Genomic DNA, 25,286 nt, shown 5'->3' with positions numbered 1-25,286 from the left:
AGAAAAGTAATAATAATAGCTAATAGTCACAGAGCACTTAACAATGTGCCAAGCACTGAGCTAAGTGCTCGAAATGTATGATGGTGTGTGAACCTCACAACCCTGTGAGGTAGGTATATAATTATCTCCATTTCCTAGATGGGAAACTGAGGCTTAGGGCGAGTTACTCGCCAAAAATTGCATCACTGTTAAATGACAGCGCTGGAGCCTTCCTGACTCCAAAGCCTGTTCTCTTAACTACACTGTGCTTCAAATAAAAAAGAAGAGTGATAAGTGGTCACTATTTTTGTGTATATGTATATTCTATAGAATACACATGTTCTATATATAATGAATGTATATATATATTTTGTACATATATGAGTTAAAATTTACTAGTAATCAAAGGCCATTATAATTTTTCCTATCAAACTGACAAGGGAAAGAGAGAACACTTGGTGGGGGGTGTGGCGTTCATTCTCTTGGTCTCCTCCCATACCTGGCCACCTCTCTACACCACTTTCCCTGCAGGCTCCCATCTTCATCCCTTCCCTGGTCTCCCTGTGCCTACAGATGGTAAGCACTCAGCTGCTGCTAGCCACAGATCCTTAGCCACAGATCCTTTGGTAGTTCACCCATATCCAGCCCACACCTTCATAAATCTGCTGCTTCATAAACAAACTCTCCTTAGATTGTTTTAATTTGATTGTGTCTTCTGTTTCCACGTGGGATGCTGACTGATACATCTTTTTTTTTTTTTCTGAGATGGAGTCTCGCTCTGTCCCCTAGGCTGGAGTGCAGTGGTGCAATCTCAGCTCACTGCAACCTCCACCTCTCAGGTTCAAGCAACTCTCCTGCCTCAGCCTCCTGAGTAGCTAGGATTACAGGCGTCCGCCACCACACCTGGCTAATTTTTGTATTTTTAGTAGAGACGGAGTTACACCATGTTGGCCAGGCTGGTCTCGAACTCCGGACCTCATGATCTGCCCGCCTTGAACTCCCAAAGTGCTGGGATTACAGGCGTAAGCCACCGTGCCTGGCCCTGATACATCTTTTGACCTATCAATTTTATTCTAGAAATTTATCCTAAGGAAACCACCAGGAAGGTGCGAAAATGTATAAGGATATTTGTAGCAGCATTAAAACTGAAGACAACCTAAGTATTCAACAGTAGGGAACCAGTTTAACACATCTGATGACCCACATGATGAAATACTATGTAGTTGTTAAAAATCAGGGCTGGGCACGGTGGCTTACGCCTGTAATCCCAGCACTTTGGGAGGCCGAGGCAGGCAGATCACCTGAGGTCGGGAGTTCGAGACTAGCCTGACCAACATGGAGAAACCCTGTCTCTACTAAAAAAAATACAAAATTATTCAGGCATGGTGGTACATACATGCCTATAATCCCAGCTACTCAGGAGGCTGAGGCAGGACAATCGCTTGAACCTGGGAGGAGGAGGTTGTGGTGAGCCAAGATGGCACCATTGCACTCCAGCCTGGGCAACAAGAGCGAAACTCCATCTCAAGAAAAAAAAAAAAAATCAGGTTATAAGCCGGGCACAGTGGCTCACAGTTATAATCTTAGCACTTTGGGAGGCCAAGGGAGGAGGATCACTTGAGCCCAGGAGTTCAAGACCAGCCTGGGCAACATAGCAAGACCCCATCACTACAAAAAAATGAAAAAATTAGTCAGGCGTGGTGGCACGTTTTTGGTCCCTGCTACCTACGAGGCTGAGGTGAGAGGATCGCTTGAGCCCAGGAGTTCGAGTTTACAGTGAACTATGATCACACCTGAACAATGGAGCAAAACCTCAACTCTAAACATAAATAAATAAATAATAACATGTTGTCCGGGCGCAGTGGCTCACACCTGTAATCCCAGCACTTTGGGAGGCCGAGGCAGGCAGATCACTTGAGGTCAGGAGTTAGAGACCCGTCTGGCCAACATGGTGAAACCCTGTCTTTACTAAAAATACAAAAATTAGCTGGGTGTGGTGGAGCATGCCTGTAATCCCAGCTACTCGGGAGGCTGAGGCAGGAGAATCACTTGAACTCAGGAGATGAAGGCTGCAGTGAGCCGAGGTCACGCCACTGCACTCTAGCTCAGGTGACAGAGCAAGACTCCATCTCAAAAAAATAAATAAATAAATAATAACATGTTTAAAAATCAGGTTATAAATGGATATTTAACATGCAGAAATATACTTATGAAATATTTTGAGTCAAAACAAAATGTCCCTACGATTCCAATTTTGCACATAAAAGTGACTAGAACGATGTATCCCCAAACTAGTAATAGTAATTATCTTTCAATTATCAAGTTATAGGTAGTTTTTTTTAAAAATTTAATTTTATTATTTTTTTTGAGACAGAGTTTTGTTCTTGTCGCCCAGGCTGGAGAGCAGTGGTGCGATCTCAGCTCACTGCAACCTCCACCCCCCAGGTTCAAGCGATTCTCCTGCCTCAGCCCCCTGAAGTAGCTGGGATTACAGGTGCCCACAACCATGCCCAGCTAATTTTTGTATTTTTAGTGGAGACAGGGTTTCACCATGTTGGCCAGGCTGTTCTCAAACTCCTGACCCCAAGTGATCCATCCGCCTCAGCCTCCCAAAGTGCTGGGATTACAGACGTGAGCCACCACACCCAGCCTTATTTTCTTCTTTGTATTATTTTTGTGTGTTTTAGATTTTCTACAATGTTCATGTGTTCTTTTATAATTAGAAAAGGTAAATCCAATAAATATTATCTATTTTAAAAAGAAAAATTAAGGTTAAGTTCTGTAACACCTTGCCCCATGTACACACACAATCACACCAATTCCTCAGCCCCTGCTGGCCCAGGACATTGGTAGAGCAGCTATGGCTGGCAGCGCTGCCTGCGCGCTCCCGCACATCTGTATCAATGTCAGCTCACGGCGGCGGGCATTCAAACCTGGAGCCCTAAGCCTCAGGCTTTCTTTGGGACCCAAATGGTCACCAGCTGGGCTCTGTAAACCCAAACACCAGCTCTAGCTCTGGTGCATGACTGAGGGAAGGGCGGTTATAATGCCTCAATTGCTGGTCGGATAGACTCAAGGAAACACGGATCAGCTGACCTTGTGGCAATCTTCAACAGAGACAGCATACAGCAGTAGGGAAAAACAAAACAATGAGCCCCAGGGCTTGGAAAGCCATGGGTCTGAATTATGACTGAGCATCTGAGCCGCTGTTTGACCTCAGGCCAGCTTTTAACCTCTCAGTCTCAGTGTTTTCTTGTCTACAAGGGAGGTCATATTACTTATCTCTCAGGTTATAAGCATCGGATTGAATTAAATGAGCACAGAATAAAGGCTCCCTAAACAGTGGTTAATATTAAAGAGAAAGGGTCTCCTGGGCCTGTGAGACATTCAGGGTCCCAGAGCCTTAGCTCTGATGTGCAGGTAAACAGCAGCAGCATGGTAAAAACTGTAGGGAGAGAGAAGAGATGCTTCTGGCAAGGAAATGGTCACCTGGTGTTTTGCCTAGATGCTTGGCTGGCACTCAACACATGATCTGTAGGTAGGAAGAGCTACCTGCAGTGGGTCCCAGGTCCAGACTTGAGTCATTCAGCTCTTCCTCCTCTTCCCAGAAGTACTGTGGTGGCTGCAGAATCCGAGACTCTTCACTCTCTTCGCTGGGGAAGCCTGAGCCAGGGGCTCCCAGCCCAGCTCCCAGGCCCATGGTCTCACTAGGCTCCTCTGAGTCCAGTGGCTCCAAGCCAGTGGGCAACAGGAGGTCTAGCAGGGAGGTGGAGGTGAGGCCCTCTGGGCCAGGCTCATCAGACCCAGCCACACAGGCACCCAGGAACGCTCCTGTGCAGACATAAAAGCCAGACAGTCAGGGGAGGCTAGAGAAGACAAAGACTGGTGCCAGGTTAGAGCATGTCTCAAATGACAAAGGTCCTGTGGAGGGGGGGACTTCAGTGGATACTCCTGAACACCCAGAGGCTTTGCGGGGATTCTGAGACACTGTTCTCATTTCAAAAAGGCCAAATTGCTTAGACTTCCCTATGGCAGGGGCAAGAGGAGACAGATGGAGACAGGCAGGGGAGAGAGAAGAATCACTGAGTCAGCGTTCCACTGCGCATGTGCTCACTCAGAAAGCACCTCCTGAGTACCCCCTCTCTGCTGGCAATTGTGCTGGATGTTGGAGCTACAAACAGAAGTGAAGACAGGGCCCATGCTTTTAAGTACCTAGCTGTATGATTGGACGAACACGGTGTTCCCTAGGCTTCCATCCTTGGCTGAAATTTCTCCAAAACTGCATTAAGAATATGATTTGTATTTCAGCAATACAGTATCCTGAACATAGTCTTTAGTTTATTTATTTATTTTTTTTTTTGAGATGGAGTCTTGCTCTGTTGCCCAGGCTGGAGTACAATGGTGCAATCTTGGCTCACTGCAATCTCCACCTCCCAGGTTCAAGCGATTCTTCTGCCTCAGCCCCCCCAAGTAGCTGGGATTACAGGTGCCCACCACCACGCCTGGCTAATTTTTGTATTTTTAGTAGAGACAGGGTTTCACCATGTTGGTCAGGCTGGTTTTGAACTCCTGACCTCAAGTCATCTACCCTCCTCGGCCTCCCAAAGTGCTGGCATTACAGGCGTGTGCCACTGAGCCCAGCCTCTGAACGTAGTCTTTTAAAAAAACCACGTGAGGTCACAGTTCAAACTCAACCCAGTGCTGGTAATTTGACATATTTGTTTAGAATCTTGGATTCTCTCTCTCTCCTAATTTACCAAAACAAGCAAATAAATGGACAGGAAAACAAATTAAAGGAGGCCTTTTTCCTCTTCTTTCACTCTCATTCTTTAAGGACAGGAATATAGCCCTATTTGCCAGTTTCACAACTTAACCTCTAACTTAATGACCTAATCACACAAATTACTAACTTGCTGTAAGGCTCCTGGAAAGCTGCTCAAGACCTCTGAGTCTCAGTCTCCTCACCAGAAAGACAAGGAAGCTAAATGAAATGACCTCTGAATTCTTTTCTAAGACTAACACTTAAGGATCTAGGGAAGAGGGCATTTCACAGTCTTCCTCTTGCTCTACACCAGATGTGTATGTACTATGACTTGACTTGACTATAGTACATGGCAATTTTTAGTGATGCTTATAATAAAAATAGGGCTAATATTATTGGTGCCATGTGCTTTGCTGAGCAGGCCCTAAGCTTGATATGTGCCAATACTGTGACTGGCCACTGAAAAAAATGAGCATTTTGGACTGTCCTGTGAATCTGGGTATGAGGGAGTCTGTGCACACCGTGCACCAGCCAGACAACTCACAGCCAATAACGCCACATCCAGCCACAGGGGTGAATTCTGGGTTGTGTGGATGGAGGATGGGAATTAGAGATTCCAGGGGAAGAGAGACAGGCCGGCCCTGAGGTCAGAGACAGAAGGATGTTCTATAACAAGAGAGAAAGCCTGGTACCAGGAAATAGGTTACACTCTGGCTTCTCTGGCTGAGTGACTTCACCACCACCAGCCTTGCTCTCCTCCTCTGTGTAATGAGGACAGCAATTCCTACCATGCCTCCAGTGTGAGGGGCACCAAATGAGGTAATTCCTGAGCCATGTGTGAAAGCTGCTCTACAAAGAGCTTCACAAACCAAAATATTCTACAAATATTGTGTTATTATCCTATATAAAAAACAGAGACCTGTGAAGTTCATGGCCTGGGGGAAAAATATTTAAAAGAGACCCTGGTATCTTCAAATACATTAAAACAAAAGGTTGATGTGAATAAGAATATCAGAGTGATTCTACGTGGCCTCAAAGCCAACGCCGGGGCTAAAGAGGCATCAGAGCCTTAGCATCTGACCAGGGTTAGTAAACGTCTGTGCCAACCTCTAAGATCCCGTGAAGCTCTGTCTTGCAGTAAGATAATTCACAGGCCCAACTCTCAGCTTTAGAAAGTATCATCATAACTAGAGGGTGGGGCTGGGTGTGGTGGCTCACACCTGTAAATCCCAGCACTTTGGGAGGCCGAGGCAGGCGGATCACTTGAGGTCAAGAGGTCGAGACAGGCCTGGCCAACGTGGCAAAACTAGTCTCTACTAAAACACAAAAACTAGCTGGGCATGGTGGCACATGCATGTAGTGTCCAGCTATTTGGTAGGCTAAGGCAGGAGAATCGCTTGAACCCAGGAGGCGGAGGTTGCAGTGAACCAAGATGATGCCATTGCACTCCAGCCTGGGCGACAGAGTGAGACTCTGTCTCAAAAAAAATAAAAATGAAAAAATACCTAAAGGGTGGGCACGCTGTGACCCTGGGCAGGTGGGAGCCAATGGCACTGCTGTGTTGCCAATGCCGCTGAGGACTGCTCACAGGAGAATGCCATCTGCCAAGTCCAAACCAGGAAGCTATCATGCCACATCCGGAATGTCTTCTGCTGTCCTAGGCACCATGTCCACGGACAAAGATTCTGCTTCCAGGCAGGGCCTGGCTCCACGAAGCTGAAGCCATGTTCCCAGAGCCTGTGTCTGAATCCCTGACTCAAACAGAGAAACAGCCATCTCATATTTTGTGGTTTCTTTGAGCCAAACGTATTTAAAAGCCAGAGAAAGCCAAGACAATCAATTTGGGGTCCACTCCCCTTGATGTTCCCCTTTGTTCCTGGGAGAGGATGAATTAAGGATCTTGGACTCTCTCTAGCTCAGACTTTCCCATGACCTCTTCCACTCTAATTCCCCTTCACATCATAGGGGGACCCTAAGCTACTCTTGGATTTTTTCCTAGCCCGAATATTATAGAAGAAAGCAGTATCTATCCCCTACTAGGTAGATGGGAAAGAGACAGAGTGCCATGTCCTACCCCAAAACAGTACCTTCTTAAAGTTCTTACTGAGAGGGGTTATCCAATGATGTCCCAATTAATAACACACATCTTTGCAATGAGACTTTGTAGCTCCTCCCATCAAGAGATGAAATCTAATTCTCCACTCCTTGAATTTGAGCTACCTTTGTGAGTTGCTACACAAGACAATGCAGAAGTGATGATGTGCCATTTCCAAGGCTAGGCCTCAAGATACCTTGCATGCTTCCATTCTCTTGGCATTCTGCTCAAGGCTAGCCTGCAGGAAAACAGGAGCCCATGCAGAAGAGAGCCAGGTCATCTCAGTGTCCTAGCTGAAGTTCCAAAGTGAGAGAGCCAGACAAGACCAGCAAAGGTGATAAACAGCTGATGACAAACTTGAAGGAGTTCAGCTGAGACCAGAACCACCCAGCTGATTGCAGCCTAAATTGCCAAACTACAGAATCATGAGCTAAATAAATAGCTACCGTTTTAATCCAGTGCTTTCAAACTTGAACCAGCATGGAATCACCATGAGGGCCTGTTAAAACAGAGACTGTTAAGCCCACCCTAGAGTTCTGAATCCAGCTGGTTTCTGACAGGGCCCAACAATTTGCATTTCTAGCAAGTTCCCAGGTGATGCTTCTGGTCCAGGGATCAGATCTTGAGAATTGAGAATCTGAAACCACTAAATTTTGGGGTGATTTATTACACAGAAATAGCCAACTGATACATTAAGAAAAATTATGAATCAAGTTCTCCTTTTGGATCAGAGCAGTGTTTGAATGGTTAAATTCCATTCATTCATCCATCCATTCATTCATTCTTCAACCAAAAAGCCTTTACTAAATGCTTATTTGGACTAGGCATGATCCAAGGCCATGTTGGTACAGAAATAAAAAAGATAGGGTCCCTGCCCCAAAAGGGTCCGTTTCTACTACAGAGACCAGCAAGAAAACAAATCATTATGGAAGAGTGTAACAGTGACCATATAACTCTGTTTGAGCCACAGGGTTAGTAGGGCAGGGAGAGAGATCTCAAAGGCAGCTACTAACAACTGCTCATGGCACTGTACTAACTGTGCTCAGTACACTGTGAAGGAGAAAGGAGGCTGGAGGAAATAACAACACCGGGATCTCAGGAAGATGTGTTCAGTTTCCCTTTCTCTAGGGTAAACAACCATGCCACTCAGGGGGGGCACACGGCCGAAATGCCCCACACTTCACGATAAAGCAAAACAGCAGGGATGATACAGAAACATAGGTGTGTAGACATGAGAGACGCCTCCGTTAGAATTACAGTCCTCATAGTGCTTCACCACTGGAAGAAAAAGAGAGCTCTTTTACGAACCCCTAGCGATTCCCCCTGCACTCATCTGTCCCGCACACTGCCCTCTAATCAGTGCTCCTCAGACTGAAATGTGTGTGAGTCACCCGAGTCTGCTGACACAGTAGGTGTGACTGATGCTGCTGGTCCGCGGACCACACTTTGAGTGACATAGCTCAGAGAGGTCTTTTTATTTATTTTTTATTTTTATTTATTTTTTCAGACAGTTTCACTCTTGTCGCCCAGGCTGGAGTGCAGTGGCGCGTTCTTGGCTCACTGCAACCTCTGCCTCTCAGGTTCAAGCGATTCTCCTGCCTCAGCCTCCCGAGTAGCTGCGATGACAGGCGCCTGCCACCACACCCAGCTAATTTTTTTTTGTATTTTTAGTAGAGACAGAGTTTCACCATGTTGGCCAGGCTGGTCTCGAATTCCTGACCTCAGGTGATCCGCCCACCTCAGCCTCCCAAAGTGCTGGGATTACAGGTGTGAGTCACTGTGCCCAGTCAACTTTTTTTTTTTTGAGATGGAGTTTCTCTCCTGTTGCCCAGGCTGGAGTGCAATGGCGCGATCTCGGCTCACTGCAACCTTCGCCTCCCGAGTTCAAGTGATTCTCCTGCCTCAGCCTCCCGAGTAGCAGGGATTACAGACATGTGCCACCACGACCGGCTAATTTTGTATTTTTAGTAGAGACGGGGTGTCGCCATGTTGGCCAGGCTGGTCTCAAACTCCTGACGTCAGGTGATCTGCCCACCTTGGCCTCCGACAGTGCTGGGATTACAGGCGTGAGCCACTGCGCCAGGCCGAGAGGTCTTTTTAAAATGCAAATCTGGTTCTATCATTTTATCATACAGGTCAGATCCTTTGAAAAGGTGAGAAGGCTCTCATAAACTGACCATTACCTCCCCTCCCCTCTCTGTACCCATCTTCCCCAATCATACTCTATGCTTCAGACAAACTGACTACCCGCAATTTCCAGAACACAGCCGCCTCTTTTGCCTTCTGGGTCTTTGCACATGCTCTTCTGCTTCAACATCCGTATCTCCCCATCTCTGTCCTGTCCCACCACCCACCTGCTAATTCTCACTCCTGCCTGCAGTCTCAGCTTCTGAGAAGCTTTCTGTGGCCACTCCAAGTCTGGAAGAGACACCACTCCTCTCTAGATCACAGCCTTCTCAACAAACTACCCTCACGCCACTTTTCTCACCAAATTGTAACAGACCTTCATACAGCCTCCATTGTAAATGAGGAGTCCCTTGTGTCAATTCCACCCTGGAATTCCAGTGCCTAGCACAACCTTTTACACACAATGGGGACTCAATAAAGGTTTGAATAAATAATTAGTAGTCTAATCCAACCCTCTTGTTTTACAAATGAAATAACTGAGGCCTAGTGGGATTAAGGTCAAACAGCTAGTTAATAGAGGAGCTGAAATTAGCTGGTTTCTCCCCCACAAAAACGTCTTGTGGATGCTCCAGGAGGAAGAATGGAAAGCTACTACTTGTGGGGCTGGGTACCTTCCTTCCTCCAAAGGATACGTGAAGGAAGAGAATATGTAAAACAACTTAAATATTTCATGCGCTTTAAGGGCCAGGGAAAGAAGCCAGAGCTAAAAACTAGAAGATACCCCTTTCCAAACACTCTGCCCAGGGTCCCCACAACCAATCCAATCAATTGAAGGAACCTCTTCTCTTGAAAAAGACCAAATTAGTAAAGTGATTCCCAATGTTTTCACGAGCAAGAATCCCTTTATTTACATTTCCATGTGGCCCCTGTGTTTGGAAATGTTTCATCTATAAACTGTACTTATTTAATAGTTATTTTCTAATTTTTGAAAAGTGAATCAGAATCATGTAGTACTGCCAATCAGATGTGATACCAATTATAATTGAACTTTGGTTTCAGGTGGGCTGTGCTCTTATTAGAGGTAAAATTTCTATTAGACTCTTGATTACAAAGAAAAATATAGTCACTCCTGAGCTCCTATTCTGTGCCAAACAGTGTGTTAGGCCCTTCCTGGAGGTGCAACAAGAGACAGATGAACAAGAGACAGGCTTTGCCCTCAGGAAAATTACCAACTCTTGGGAAGTGGAACCCTAAGTTCTTTAGGGGATATGAGCCGACGTAGGAGACTGCTTTGCAAAAGTAGTATCCCCAGGGCTGGCAGGGAGCCAAAATACAAGAAACAAATCTGGAAAAACTCATTCATGCATTCTCCGAAGAAAAAAGTCAACTGATGGAAAACGTTTATAATAATTAAATAATACACATTGTATAGGTTCCCGGGGCACCCGGGCAGCCTGCCTTTGAGAGAGCCATGAACTGGAGATCTTTATCTGCATGCTCCAACCTCCAGCAGGTATGCTGGGAAAGATATTAGTTCAGCCTTGTTAGAAAAGGGTAAACTGATTCTCCCTAAGAATTTTGAAATTCACTCTCTACAAAACCACTGAAGGATTAAACACGGGTTGTCTCTCAAACCTTGGCACTCTCTCTTGGAGCTGAACTATGGCATGGCAGGGAGAGGCTGTGGCATGGCAGGGGGAGGCTGCTGCCGTCTACACCCTACTCTGGCTCCTGGGAGTGGCTTGGAACTCAAGAAGACTGCTCTGCCCTCTCCAGGTCAGTGTGCCCAGAGGAGCCTATTTCCTTCCCCACTCTGGGGGATAAAACACTTTCTAGTCAGTCCAGTTCTCTGTGCACAGGACTGTGGTCTGGTGTGTTTGCTAGGCCTCTTCCCTGTCATTTCCATGGCTCCAGTGAGCCCCCACCTCTCTGAGCTCTCCCACCTGTCAAGCCAGGAACCCACAACCTTCCTCTAACATCTCTCCCTTTCCTTCTTTGTCTTCCCTTCCCAATGGTCTAATAGGAATTGGCAAAGATTTTGAAAACCCTACTGAAGAAAAAGGAATCTGGTATTTTCCCGGTTTTTCATTCCTTTTCCAGTAAACAGTTTCATTTTCTTAAAGTTATTTTTCCCTCTAATGACTGTTTTGTCTTTACATAGACCTTGATATTTTCAAAGGCCTTGGCAATGGGTATTTATTTAAGTAATTACAAGAGATTACTTCTTTTCAAACTTCCCCACCATAAGATGACACCAAAATAGTAGCTGAGACCTAGCCATTCTGTGTATAATTAATCTTGCACTTAATAATTATTATTATTAATCTGCCTTAATTGAGACCGCACCTGACTTAAAATTTCAGAATTACACTCTGCGTGTGATTGATTTCCTTTTTCCCTCTAGCAACTATAATTTTCTGTTACATCATCACACCCAACAGAGGAGAGAGAAAAAGATGGCACATGAAAAGGATTAGGGGATCAGCCTCAAAGAACTGAAAATCTGACCCAAACAAACACAGAAAGAGGTAAAGGAAGCAGGCTGACATCTGGGGAGGTGAAAAAAACAAGACCCCAGCGATCCTCATGTTTTATCTTACCTTTCCAAATCAGTCCAAATCTGCTCCCGGTGCAAACCTCCTTTCTGATTTCCACCATCAGCTACACCTCACCTCTCCCCTAAGCAGGGGCTTTGAAGTCCAGTCTCCCTAAGCTCTTGGCAGACACCAACATGGGAGGGGCCCTGCAGCATCTGTCACACAGCCCCTCACCCTTGAGTGTCAGCGACAACAGGAACTGCTGAGCACAGTCACGCTACTCTGTAAGCACCTGAGAAACAATGCTGAAGGGTCCCTGAAGGGCTTCCACACAAAGGTTTGTAAGAAAGAGACACACTGCTAGACACACGCACACGCCCTCCAAGCATGGGGTAAGAAGTGCGTCATGAAGAGCATGCACGGGAGAGAGGAGTGGGGAGGCAGGCTGCCCGTAGTCCTCACAGCTGGTCACATAAGCACATGGGCAGTTACAGCTGGGCCTGGGTCCGTGAGGACGTTGCTGGCCAGTTCTGGTTTATGACTGTCACACAAAGAAATAGCAGACCAATCAATTGATGTTTATTTGTTGAATGTCACCTTCTTCCAAAGAGGATTTAAGGCGTGAAAGAATACAGGTGGGTTTGTGTGAGTGTCTGAGCCAACACTGATGGACATGTTTTTCTGTGCACACCACCTAGGGCCTTTCTTCATCTCTAGACTGACTGTGGAGAAAATGTACCCTCCCTGAACTGAGCCTTCCCATGACATGCACAGGAATGTGTGAGGGACCACTTTCCCCTCCCAGCCACTTACCCTGGGATTCTGCCACTCTGAGTCCCAGGTTCATGGCCCACCTCAGGCAAAGACTGTTCCTCCCTTCCCATAGAGACGCTTCACTAGTTTCTCTTTCACTCACACACATCTGGACACAAAGTGCCTGTGTCTTCATGGGCCAGCTGCATGGGAATGCCCTGTGCACACTCCTACATGCATATACACACATCATACTAGGGCGCTATTTTGATGTGTGCATCAGAAGTGAAGTTACAGCTGGCTGATGGGTGTGCACAGGCACAGATGCACACTTGCTCATCCAGGTATTCCTCCAGCAGCACCAGTCATACCTTAACATACACCGTAACACACTCCCTCTGCTCTGCCATTGTGTGCAGGAGCTGCTCAGCTATGACCTTATTTGACCCACCTTTGCAGACAGCCCTTCTCCCCGCCATTTCCATAGTGGCCGCCTGCCTCATGGGCTGTCACACCCCATGCCCACCTCCCTACACACCCCCTCCACTAAATCCCCGTCTGCGCTGGAAGCCATCAGGCGGCCCGTCTCTTTCTCTCTCAGGCAGACACATCCCTTTCACACCTGTGCCACACCCCCAGCCCGCCACGCACCCACACAGCCCGCCGCCCGGCGTGGCTGCTGAATGGAAACCACACATCTGAGTCTCACACCTCCCTCGTGTGTGAGCTGCGTGGGAGCCTCCCGCCGTGTGCTGTCACGGGCCTTCCGTGGCTGTACGCCCGTTTTTGTCAGCTCCTAATAGAGCCGCCCAGAACAGTAGAGAATACCCATTCACCGTGACACACTCACACTCCCTCCCGGCAACGCCACACGTAAACAGTCACCCGCGCCTCAGCGTACCCGCCCCACACTCCGCAGGCAGCCCCTGGGACCTTCACAATGCGGCCTCCTCCCCGCGTGGCTGTCACACACGCCTCCTCCCCCGAGTGCGCAGGCACACAATGCACTCGCACACACACATGCACACGCACACACATGCACACCCACACGTGCGCGCCCCCCCGGCCCGCGAGGCAGCAGCCTGCGCACCTGCCCCTGCGAGCCGCGGCGTGGGGGCCACCGTGCTGTGTCCCAGCTTCACCGCTGCGCCTCGGTCGGGGGTCGCCCCGCACGCCAGGCGCCCGCCGCGGCCCCCACGCACCCACTCCTCGTGCGCGCGTGTCGGGGCGGCGCCGCGGCCCGGCCGGGACACGCGCGCTCCCGGCGGCGCCGCACGCTGCCCCTTTGTTGGCGGCCCGGGGAGCTGTCCAGCACCGCGCCCACGCCGCCGTCCGCCCGCCCGCGCCCGGGCCCGGGCCCGAAGCGCACTCACCCCCAGCCAGCAGAAGCAGCAGCGGCGGCAGCAGCGGCGGCAGCAGCGGCGGCAGCCGGGCGGCCCGCAGCAGCCAGCCCATGGTTCAGCCGTCGCCGCCCGCAGCCGCAGCGGCGCGGCGCCCGGGCCCGCGTCAGGGGCCGCGCGGGCGGCGGCGGCGGCGCGCGCCCGCCCCATTGGTCCGCGTGGCCGTCACTCACGCCCGGCCCCGCCCGGCCGCGTGCCGCGGGCGCGCCCCCGCGGAGACGAAGCGGACGCGCGGGCGGCCGCCCCTCCGCCGGTCCCCAGCGCCAGGCAGGCCAATCAGCACCGCCGAGGCTCGGGGGCTTGGCCCCGCCGCCCGCAGACCTGGGCCTCGCACCTCGCGCCGGGGTGCCGCTCTCTCCTCGCGCGGTCACCCGTTCCCTGGGAAGCAGAGTGGGCAGCTGTGTGGCAGATGGGACTGATGGGACGAGGACGACGCGTGGAAATGACTGTGAGGGTGGACAGAGGCCTGGGGTAAGGAAAGACTTCTCAGGGTACTTAGATTGGGTGAGCCCTGAAGGAGAACCTGAGAGCAAACAACTGGACTTTAGAGCTAGGCAGTCTGGCTCAAGATCAGATTGGTTCCGAGACCTTGAGTAATCTCTTCTCACCTCTGGGCCCCACTTGCCCCATTTGCTAACTGGGGGGTTTTAGATTATGAGAGAGGTGCTGACTTCTCTAACATGTGCTCCCTTTTGGCAACTGAAGATCTTTAATATGCCAAGCACTGTAGTGGTAAATAAAACAGGCACATCCCTTGTCCTCATAGTTTAAGCTAGTAGAGAAAACAGACTGAAAAACAAAATGGACACACATATGGTCCTATGACTGCAATTGGTAGTCAGTCTGTTAAGGAGTATAAGGGGCTGGGAGACAGCACAGAGGGGAGTCTTATGCTTGCCTTCCTGAAGAAACAGCATTTAAGGTAAGCTGGCTGGCATCTGGATGAGTGGGTATTAGGTAGGAGATTGGGTTTGGGAGAGAACGTACAAGGCAGAGGGAAAAGCCCATTGATAGAGTTCCTGAGTTAGAAAGAAGCTCAGCCTCTTTAAGGGAGAGAAAAACCCCGACTACCCTTTTAGAATTACTGCAGCTTAAATATACAGCAACCACAATTTTGTGGAATGTTACTTTATATATAGCATATTAGGAAAACACTTCTTTAAAATAACAAATCGTTATCTGAATATGCTTTTTCAAAGTATATCCTCATCCCCCTATGCAGGGGTATAGCATCAGACATTGGAGATGATCTCACGGGACTCTTGCAGACTAAATATTAATACTTAGGAGAAAGAGGAGTTGGGGTGGAGGAGCATAGGGAAGAAATGGGTTCCAGGCAAAAGAAAGAACATGAGCAAAATGTAGCACCTTTTATTTGATGGGTGTTAGGGGTACTAGAAAAGTGGCTGTCAGCTGGGCTTGGAAAAGAGAAATCCAGGGTGTGTCTAGACCCAGCTTCCCTCTTCTTTCCTCCTCTGAGGATGAAAGGAGCATCCCTTTGGTTTTTTGTTTTATTTTGTTTTGTTTTTCTGTTACAAGAAACAAAGATCTTAGAAGCAAACAAGAAATGGAAGGAAACGTCCTCAATTCCATTAAGGGTATCTCCCAGAAACCTTTATTATCATACTTAATGGTGAAACCATACTTAATGATGAAACATTAGAAACATTCTCTTTTAAGTGAATGGAACAAAAGAATCCTCACTACCACCACAATGATTGAATATTCTATAAGGGACACTGCAACAAGGCCTGATAGAAGAAATGGGATGAAAGTATTGAGGGAAAACTTGGTAAAACTCATTATTTGCAGGTTTATCTAGAAAATGCAAGATCATCAGTTGGCGAAATAATTGAAAACCAATGAGTTCAGCAAGATTGCTGGATACAAGATAACATACAGAAATCAATAGCTTTTCTGTGTATCCTCAATAACCACTTAGATAATGTAGTAGGAGAAAAGATTGCAATCACAGCAACAATTATTAAAAACCGGAATAAACCAAACCAGATATGTAAGCTCCAAATGAAGAAAACTCTAAAGCTGCCAGGGGTGATGGCATGTGCCTGGAATCCCAGCTACTTGGGGGAGACTGAGGTAGGAGGATGGATCACTTGAGGCTAGGGGTTTGAGACCAGCTTTGGCAACACGGTGAGACCCCCATCTCTAAGTAAATCAATTAGCCAGGTGTGGTGGTGCATGTCTGTAGTCCTACCTACTTGGGAGGCTGAGGTGGGAGGATCACTTGAGCCCAAGAGTTCAAGACCAACCTGGGCAACAAAGCAAGATGCCATCTCTATGAAAAATTTTAAAATTAGCCAGCCATGGTGGCACATACCTGTAGTCCTAGCTACACAGGAGGCTGAGGTGGGAGGATCGCTTGAGCACAGGAGTTCAAGGCTGCAGTGAGCTATGATTGTGCCACTGCACTTCAGCCTGGGTGACAGAGTGAGACTCTGTCTCAAAAAAAGAAAAAAAAATTTAAGTGAAGGCAATCCTCAGAACGGGGAGAAACATTTGGAAATCATGTATCTAGAATATACAAAGAATTTTTACAAGTCAGTAATAAAGACAACTCAATTTTTTAAAATGGACAAATATACATTCCTCCAAATGTCAATAAGCACATGAAAACATGCTCAACCTCATTAACCATCAGATAAATGCAAATCAAAACCACAATAAGAAACCACTTCTTAGGCTGGGTATGGTGGTTCACACCTGTAATCCGAGGACTTTGGGAGGCCGGGCTAGGTGGATAGCTTGAGGTCAGGAGTTGGATACCAGCCTTGCTAACATGGCAAAACCCCGTCTCTACTAAAAATACAAAAATTACTCGGGCATGGTGGTTCATGACTGTAATCCCAGCTACTTAGGAGGCTGAGGCATGAGAATTGCTCGAACCCAGGGGGCGGAGGTTGCAGTGAGCTGAGATCGCACCACCGCACACCAGCCTGGGTGACAAAGCGAGACTCTGTCTCAAGAAAAAGGAAGCCACTTCGCGTCTCACTAAGGTGGGTGGCTAGAATTAAAAAGAGAGACCACATGTTATATAGGATATGGAGAAAGAACCCTCCTCATGCACTGCTGATGGGAATGTAAAACGGTGCAGCTGCTTTGGACATAGGCAGTTTCTCAAAAGATTAAGCATAGAGTTACCATATGACCTCATAATTCCACTCCTAATACATACCTAAGAGCATAGAAAACATATGTCTAGTCAAATACATTACAGGCATGTTCATAGCAGCATTAGTCATAATAATCAAAAGGTGGAAACAACCCAAATTCTCATGAACGGATGAATGCGTAAATAAAATGTAGCATACCCATACAATGGAATGTTGGTCAGCAATACAAAGAAATAAAGTACTGACATATGCTACAACATGGATGAACCTTGAAAACGTTATTCTAAGTGAAAGAAGCCCATCACAAAAGACTACATATTATATGATTCAATTTGTATGAAATGTCCAGAATAGGTAAATCTTTAGCAATAGAAAGCAGATTAGTGGTTGCCTAGGGCTGGCGGGGAAGGGAGAAGAGGAGTAACTGCTAATGGGTATGTTTTTTTTGGGAAGGAGAGGAGTAATGAAAATGTTCTAAAAGTGTGATAATTTGCACAACTGCAAATATGCTAAAACCATTGAGTTGTACATTTTTTAATTAATTATTTATTTTTTAGACGGAGTCTCCCTCTGTTGCCCAGGCTGGAGTGCAGTGGTGTGATCTTGGCTCACTACAACCTCCGCCTCCCAGGTTCAAGCGATTCTCCTGCCTCAGACTCCTCAGTAGCTGGGATTACAGGTGTGTGCTGCCACACCCAGCCAAGTTGTACATTTTAAATTATGTGGTATGTAAACTATATCTCAATAAACCTGTAAAAAACACAAGAATACCCAAGCTCACATTTTATCTTGGGTTTTTTTTTTTCTTTGAGACAGGGTCTGGATCTGTCACCAAGGCTGGAGTGCCAGGGCACCATCATGGCTCACTGCAGCCTCGATCTCCCAGGCTCAAGTGATCCTCCTGCTTCAGCTCCTGGAGTAGCTGGGATTACAGGTTTGTGCCACCATGCCCAGCTAACTGTTGTATTTTTTTGTAGAGATGGGGTCTCACTATGTTTCCCAGGCTGGGCTCCAGTGATCCGCCCGCATTGGCCCCCCAAAGTACTAGGATTATAGGCATGAGCCACCTCGCTGGCGTATATTATCTTTAACATACAAACACACACACACACATATATGTACACACACATTATGTGATATCGGTATATTTTAAATGTTTACGTATATGTATCACATCCTTTAGCATCTTGTTTTTTTACTCGTAATTATCTTTCAAATTAATCCATTAATAAATTCTATTGCATGAATTTGAAAAATCCAATTTTCCAGTCTTAGAGTAAACACCAACGGAAAAGCCTCACTGTGGTCCTGTATACCTTGTTGGCTGTCCCATTTCACACGCCCCTTGAAGCCAAACTTCTCACGTGTTTTCTCCATGTGCAGTTTCTACCTCCTCACCTCCCGTTTATTCTACCTGCACTCCAACCTGGCTTCCACTGTCACCAAGGGATTGAAACTGCTGGACGAGGCCACAGCAACTCCCACATTACCACAAAGCTTATATTTCAAAGGTGCACATCTAAACTGGGATGTCTGGCCCGGCACAGTGGCTCACACCTGTAATCCCAGCACTCTGGGAGGCAGAAGTGGGTGGATCACCTGAGGTCAGGAGTTTGAGACCAGCCTGGCCAACATGGTGAAACCCTATCTCTACTAAAAATACAAAAAAAAGAAAAAATTAGATGGGCATGGTGGCACAGGCCTATAATCCAAGCTACTCAGGAGGCTGAGGCAGGAGAGTTGCTTGAACCTGGGAGGCGGAGGTTGCTGTGAGCTGAGATCGTGCCACTGCACTCCTGGGCAACAGAGCAAGCCTGGGCAACAGAGCAAGACTCCGTCTCTAAATAAATAAATAAATAAATAAATAAATAAAATAAGGACGTCTGAAGGTTGATGACATCATTATAAATGTTTACATTTTTTCCTCAGAAGCACATAAAATGGTGATTCTTATCTTCAATGGCATCTTATATTCAATGAAACATGGTAGTGGGCAGGTTTGTCATTTCACTTGATCTTTCAGCTACATTGGCCAACTGACCTCAATCTTCTGGAAATTTCTTCTCCTGGCTTCCACAGACACCCCTCTCCCCTGGTTTTTCTGCCACATTTTCCTCCTGTCGCCTTTGCTGTTTCAAATGATGGGTGTCACGTAGCCTTCCAGATCATTTTTTTTTCTTGAGATGGAGTCTTGCTCCATTGGCCAGGCTGGAGTGCAGTGGCGTGATCTCGGCTCACTGCACCCTCTGCCTCCCAGGTTCAAGCAATTCTCCTGCCTCAGCCTCCCAAGTAGCTGGGATTACAGGCGCACACCACCATGCCCAGCTAATTTTTGTATGTCTTTAGTAGAGACGGGGTTTCACCATGTTGACCAGACTGGTCTTGAACTCCTGACCTTGTGATCCGCCCACCTCAGCCTCCCAAAGTGCTGGGATTACAGGCGTGAGCCACCGCACCCAGCCCGGATCATTTCTCTATGCACTCTGGGGGTGATGGCACTTAGCCCCACAGTGGCAGCTGCGATGACTGCACCTCATGCCCACACCTCTGCTCAGTGGCCCTGCCTCAGTGGCAGCTATAATGACCGCTCCTCATGCCCACACCTCTGCTCAGTGGTCGACTCAACCTGCCTGCAGACTTCACATTTCTACTTGGATGCCTAAAAGGCCTGTCTAGCCAACATGTCTGAAATGAAACTCCTGGCTTTCCCTACTAAACTTCAACCTATTTCCCCGGCCACAGACCTGGTCATCCAGGGTTTTTCCTTTTTGCCCCACCCCTACATCTTACTCATCACTATATCTTGTCTAATCTACCTGCAAAATACACCTATGTCCACTTTCCCCCATCTCCATCACCCAAGTCTCCACTCTTCCATCCTTTCTCCTCTCAGTATGATTTGGTGGCCAGCCAGCTCTCCAAGACCGCTGGACCGCTGCTGTCCTGAACACCCTCTTGCTGGCTGCCTGCTGTGGCAGACTACAGCCTCCTTAAGTCCTGTGTGACCTGCCTGACTCTGGCCTCAATCCTTGCCCCGCCCTATGCTTCAGCGCGTTTTCCTGTGGCTGGCACCTTTTCCTTTAAAAAGTAACTCCAGGCTGAGCATGGTGGCGCAGGTTTGTAATCCCAGCACTTTGGGAGACCAAGATGGGAGGATCGCTTGAGCCCAGTTCAAGACCAGCCTGGGCAACATAGTGAGACCTCATCTCTACCAAAAACTTAAATTAGCCAGGCGTAGTGGTGCATGCCTGTAGTCCAGGCTACTCAGGACAACTGCTTGAGCCCGGGAGGTCGATGCTGCAGTGAGCTGATTGCACCACTGCACTCTAGCCTGGGCGACTGAGAACTTACTTCAAAAAAAAAAAAAAAAAAAGTTCAAGAAGGGAAAACTTGGACAAGACAGATGTCAGAACCCCATCTGGGAACTGCAATCCCTCCGGCAGCCCATCAGCATCTCTGGGTGAGGTGGTGGATGGTACTGCCTCATTGTGGGGTGGGCTACACCACCTCTAGTCCTTCTATACACGTCTAACTAGGATTTCCATGGATTCCACTTAGATATCACAGAGGCAGTGACTGCAAACCAAGTTCAATGGGGAGATCCATATCATTTTTGCTTTCTCTACATCCACAAACAAAACAGCTTTTTTAACCCGACCTACCTCCTACGGAACTCTAAACGGAGGTGGAAAGGCCTTCAGAGGAAGTCCAGGTTACTTGCTAAAGTGGAATGGAAGCCAACAGATACCAGCGTTTATATTTTATTCAACTTTATTAAAAATTAAAACTACAGAAACCAAACTGAATGCACAAATAAGAGTGGGGAAACAGACAGGCAGCAATGGCAGCTGATAATTGTGGCGAATGGATAATCCACATGACTCACATCCCACCCCTGTGACTGAGGAGCCTAGGCCGCTGCGCTGGCACTGTTGTGCCCTCTTCCACCACAGGGGCACAGAAACCTGCAGGAGACTGAAAACGATTACAAACATCTTCAACCAGCTCTCTGGCCAAAGGCAGCAGAAGCAGCCTGAATACGAAACTCACGCCAAGAGGGCAGCAGCTCTCCTGATATCCATGTAAGAAGGCTAACAACTAAACCACATACAGGCATCCTGAACTCAGCAGCTCTGATCCAAGGTACCAAGTGGAGACAAAGCACTCGGAGGTGGCAAGATGTTCAGCAACCAAGTAAGACACACTGGCAAGGCATCCCACCCAGAAGGTGAGAAGCACAAAGGAGGCTTGGAGAAACAAACAGTCATGCCAGGTGCAGCCAGACATCCTGCTATAAGCCCTGACCCTAGCACCCCGAGTTCATCAAGTCCTCTGGTTTTGTGTCCATAAAGCATGGAGGGCACTGACCACTCAGTCTGACTGCCCCAAACCAGAACCCCAGGGAATCCTTATGGATGGCGTAGGGCCTCAGAACTGTTGCAGGATCATTTTCCTTTTCAGGTCATGGCTAAACTTGTTCATCCTGAAGAGCTCACTGTCATAAAATGCAGAGAGGTTGTGGATGTTGATCTGACGAGCCTGCAGGGAGGAAGTGTCCAGTGACCCATCAGTGGTGTGAGAACAGGCTGTTTCCAGAGCGCCCCAGTTACAGTGCACTTTCAGACACCATCACCTCCATTTATGGGAGGAAAATATCCAGGGGTGGAGAGGCCGATTAAGGGGCTTCAAATCTCTGCTGTGCAAGCTGTACGTGTAAACTGAGACAAGTTACTTGGCTGCCCTGTATCTGTCTCCACCTCTGTACAACAGGAAGGCAGTAACAGGACTCACCTCACTCCCTTGCTGTCAGACTATAGGCACAGAACTGGACTCAACAGACTGTAAGCATTCAATAAATGGCTGTCAACCAAGGCCCACCCACTTCATGACCCATTATGATGGAGCCCCTGTGAGGAGACTGGCAGCTCCCAAGGCAGCAAACCCCGACCCTCACCTCCCTTCCGGGCCCATACCTTATCCACCAAGTCCTTCTCAGGGACCTCAATAGTGTCCTGCTGGGCCCCAAAGCGGTTGCGCTGATATGTCACCTGCTCTGCCACTAACTGCTTCAGTATGAAGAGCAACAGCTCATTGTTGTCACGCCGGAATGAAAGGTAGCGGGCAAAAGTCTGCAGGAAAAAAGGCTCAGTCAAACACCCACTCCCACTACGCCTGCCACACTCCCTTTACCCTACATGCCAGCACCCAGGTCAGACAGGCTGCCGCTCCTGGGTGCACGTCCAGGCCAGAGCCTTGGATACCCACGTGTGGCCTCCTTCACTGAGCTTGCCCATCAGGCCCCTACCTTGGAGCACACCCACCTTGCGCATGCTGCGCATGACACTGAACTTCTGCGTGTCTATGAAGCTCTCCAGCATCACGCGGATGGCCATGTTGACATCGTCTTCGATCACATAGTCCCGCAGATGGATGCGCGCATGGGCCTCCGCCATGCGGATCATGGACTCGATGTGCCGCACCGTAATGGGGATGCTGCCTGTCGCCTGGAAAGAAGCAGTGTCAGGTCTTTCACGGGCAGGAAAGAGAGGCAAGGAAAATAAAGCAGTGGCACTCTTAGCACCCAGAGCCAAGAAGACCTATCTGACAGCGCCCCAGCAGAAATGCAGAATGCTTGACTGCGCTGCCCAGTGAATGCACACTTCCTATCCCTCCTGGAAATCGGAGGATGCCAGTGGATGCTGCATGCTTATGGCCTGTCACCATCACACCTGCACGGTTCTGCTCCCGCCAGCTGACTTCTGTGCATCTCAGAGGCTGTTGTATTTGTGGCCAGCTGTATTGGTTATTGTCACACACTAAATATTGAATAATCCTGTGCAATGTAAGTGCAAAAAAAGGTCGTTGTTTGTAGGAAAACTAAATTGAATGATCTGAAAAAACTTGGTTAAGTTAAAAGGCAGAAATTTAAAAAGCTGCTGTGTTGACTGGGTGTGTCTGAGTCAGCAATCTACAAGGACTCAGCATTCCTATGGCTTGCAAGCTGCCTTTAAGTTTCCATTCCACTATGAATGAGCCAAAGACCTTGTGTTCATTTGCGTGAAATTTACACAAAGTCAATATGGAACTTAATAAGCACATCAACAATTAAGGCCCTGGCCCTACACCGAGACAAATGAATGCACATTTAAATTTCATCTAAAACAAAATGGTTAAGGTATATATTAATACCTATCATTCTTTAAAAAAAATTTTTTTTTGAAACAGGGTCTCACTGTGTCACCAAGGCTAGAGTGCAGTGGTGCCATCATAGTTCACTGTAGCCTCGAACTCCTGGGCTCAAGTAGATCTTCCTTCCTTAGCTTCCTGAGTAGCTGGGACTACAGGCACAAACCACCAGGCCCAGCTAAGTTTCAAAACATTTTTTGTAGAGAAAGGGCCTCACTGTGTTGCCCAGCCTGGTCTTGAACTCACCTCAAGCAATCTTCCTGCCTTGGCCTCCCAAAGTGCTGGGATTACAGGCATGAATGACTGTACCCAACTTTCATTTTTTGTTTTTGTTTTTGAGATGGAGTCTCACTCTGTCACCCAGGCTGGAGTGTGGTGGCGCAATCTCAGCTCACTGCAACCTCCGCCTCCTGGGTTCAAGCGATTCTCCTGCCTCAGCCTCCTGAGAAGCTGGGATTACAGTCATGTGCCACCACGCCCGGCTAATTTTTGGGTTTCACCATGTTGGTCAGGCTGTTCTCAAACTCCTGACATGGTGATCCTCCTACCTCGGCCTCCCAAAGTGCTGGGATTACAGGCGTGAGCTACCGTGCCTGGCACCTTCATTTTTTTTTTAATGCCTCCCTGCTCTGGCACCTTTTGGCCTGACTGACCACCGCCCCCGCTGCATTGGTCAGAAGGCTCACACTGCACCTCCTTCTCTGCACAGCACCTCCCCGCTCTGCCTGGGCTCTCACCATAGATTCTTTCCTCAGGTCACTGTACATCTTGGCCACCTTGTCCTGGTCCATCTGGTTGAGCTTCGGGTGGACCCTCTCCTTGGCGTAGATGATGTACTTCTTCAGGACCTCCTGGGGCAGGGGCTCCACGCCGTATGTGTTGGGCATGGCGGGCTCAGCGGCGCTGCCGTTGGCCAGCCCCTCCTCCTCCTTGTTGCTGGGGTGGTGTCTGACGTGGCTGCCCACCACGAAGCGGGCCAGCATCTCGTCCTAAGATAAGCCATGAGAGGGTGGGTCTGATTGTGGGTGTGCGCGGCTTTGGAGAGGTCAGTGGCTAGAGAAGGGCTGCGTGTGTGCCCTACAAGGGTGATGCTCTTTCAACAAGACTGACTACACTGACCATGTGCCAGGCAGTTCTGGGTGTGGGTGGCAAACTAGACAATGGGACAGAGTCCCCATAGGGCTCACCTCCACAAGGGGACAGGAGACAAATAGTCTTAAAAATTAATTATGGAAAGTAATGCTCAGAAGAAAAATAGAGTGATGGGATCAAGGGACCAAGGAGATGCCTCTAGCTAAGGGTGCCCGGCAAAGCCCCTCCCTGAAAGACAGGGAGCTGAGATGACGATGATGAGATGTAAGTCACGTGACAGTGTGGGAGAGCACCTGCCAGGAGCAAGGAGCACATGCAAGCCCCAAGGCTCGGCCCTTTTGAGAAGAGAAGGGCAGGTGCAGGTGCAGGTGCAGGTGATGGAAGGGAGCGAGGAGGAGGTAGCTGCAGAGATGGCGGGTGCGGGCCGGAGGGGAGGACCGTGGATTCTATTCTGATGACAGCAGAAAGCCTCGAGCAGTTGTTAAGGATAGGGCTGATCTGATTTATGCCGTCAGCTGGAAGACAGTCTACATGGGTGCCAGAAGGCCAGTTCAGATGATGGTAGTGCCTCAGGTCAGAGGCAGAAGTGAGGGAGGTGAGCAGGCTCAGGAGTTGGGACAACAGGATTCGATGGATTGTGGGTTATGTAGGGTGGGGGTCGGGGGTGCTGTGAAGTAAAGAGAAATCAGGGCGACTTCTGGACATGAGAAGAGACCGAGGGAACAGGCCTAGAAAACAGCCTATGGCCTCTGCAGCACCTGTCCCCTGTGTTGGGCACACTGTATGACCCCAAGCCTCACCTGAGGTCCCCAAACTACAGTTCATGGAAACCGGGCACATGCGAGCTGTACCTGGACTGGGTCCACGGTGTCCCTCACCACACACAGGATGTCAAAGCGTGAGATGATGGGCTCTGTGAGGTCCACGTTCTCAGAGAAAGTCAGCGAGGGGTCGTAGCGCCCTCCTGAAACACAGGGGAGCACCTCCATCAGGGTGGATTCCCCTATCCTCCCATCTCAGCAACCCCAGGCCGCTCTGATGGCAGAAGGGGATGAGGGCAGTGGAAGAGGAAGACATAGGTGAGTACTTAGCACCTGCTGTCTGAGACAGAAAAGAGCTTACCCCAACCAGTACCCAAAATAGCCTAATTTAGACAGAAAGCATAACTGCTTCCCCAGGAGGAAAAACCAAGAACACAGTGGGTGACAGAGCCTGGGTTCTTTT

At 48.5% G+C, this 25,286-nt stretch overlaps 2 protein-coding genes across 4 annotated transcripts in view; both read right to left on the bottom strand.

The window, feature by feature from the left end:
• The window catches only part of PODXL2 (podocalyxin like 2), a 43,529-nt gene extending 29,744 nt beyond the window's left edge, over positions 1-13,785 (bottom strand). The window contains exons 1-2 of one of the 3 annotated variants that reach the window (XM_054480624.2): positions 13,627-13,785; positions 3,532-3,810 (exon numbers count right to left, since the gene is read on the bottom strand). In XM_054480624.2, coding sequence (XP_054336599.1) covers positions 3,532-3,810; positions 13,627-13,708 — 361 coding nt within the window. In that variant the 5' untranslated portion in view covers positions 13,709-13,785. The remainder of the gene's footprint in view (positions 1-3,531; positions 3,811-13,626) is intronic. The other 2 variants (XM_063661706.1, XM_054480625.2) reach the window with 2 other exon arrangements.
• A 6,752-nt stretch (positions 13,786-20,537) lies between these two features.
• Positions 20,538-25,286, bottom strand: part of MCM2 (minichromosome maintenance complex component 2) — a 23,817-nt gene continuing 19,068 nt past the window's right edge. The window contains exons 12-16 of the mRNA XM_054481242.2: positions 24,914-25,026; positions 23,708-23,959; positions 22,106-22,288; positions 21,758-21,913; positions 20,538-21,323 (exon numbers count right to left, since the gene is read on the bottom strand). Of these exons, the coding sequence (XP_054337217.1) occupies positions 21,213-21,323; positions 21,758-21,913; positions 22,106-22,288; positions 23,708-23,959; positions 24,914-25,026 (815 nt within the window). The 3' untranslated portion in view covers positions 20,538-21,212. The remainder of the gene's footprint in view (positions 21,324-21,757; positions 21,914-22,105; positions 22,289-23,707; positions 23,960-24,913; positions 25,027-25,286) is intronic.

Source organism: Pongo pygmaeus, chromosome 2 (genome assembly GCF_028885625.2).
Source record: "Pongo pygmaeus isolate AG05252 chromosome 2, NHGRI_mPonPyg2-v2.0_pri, whole genome shotgun sequence".
Classification (NCBI taxonomy): Eukaryota; Metazoa; Chordata; class Mammalia; order Primates; family Hominidae; genus Pongo; species Pongo pygmaeus.
Note: the sequence above shows the minus strand (reverse complement) of the source record. Positions and strands in the feature narration are given on the sequence as shown.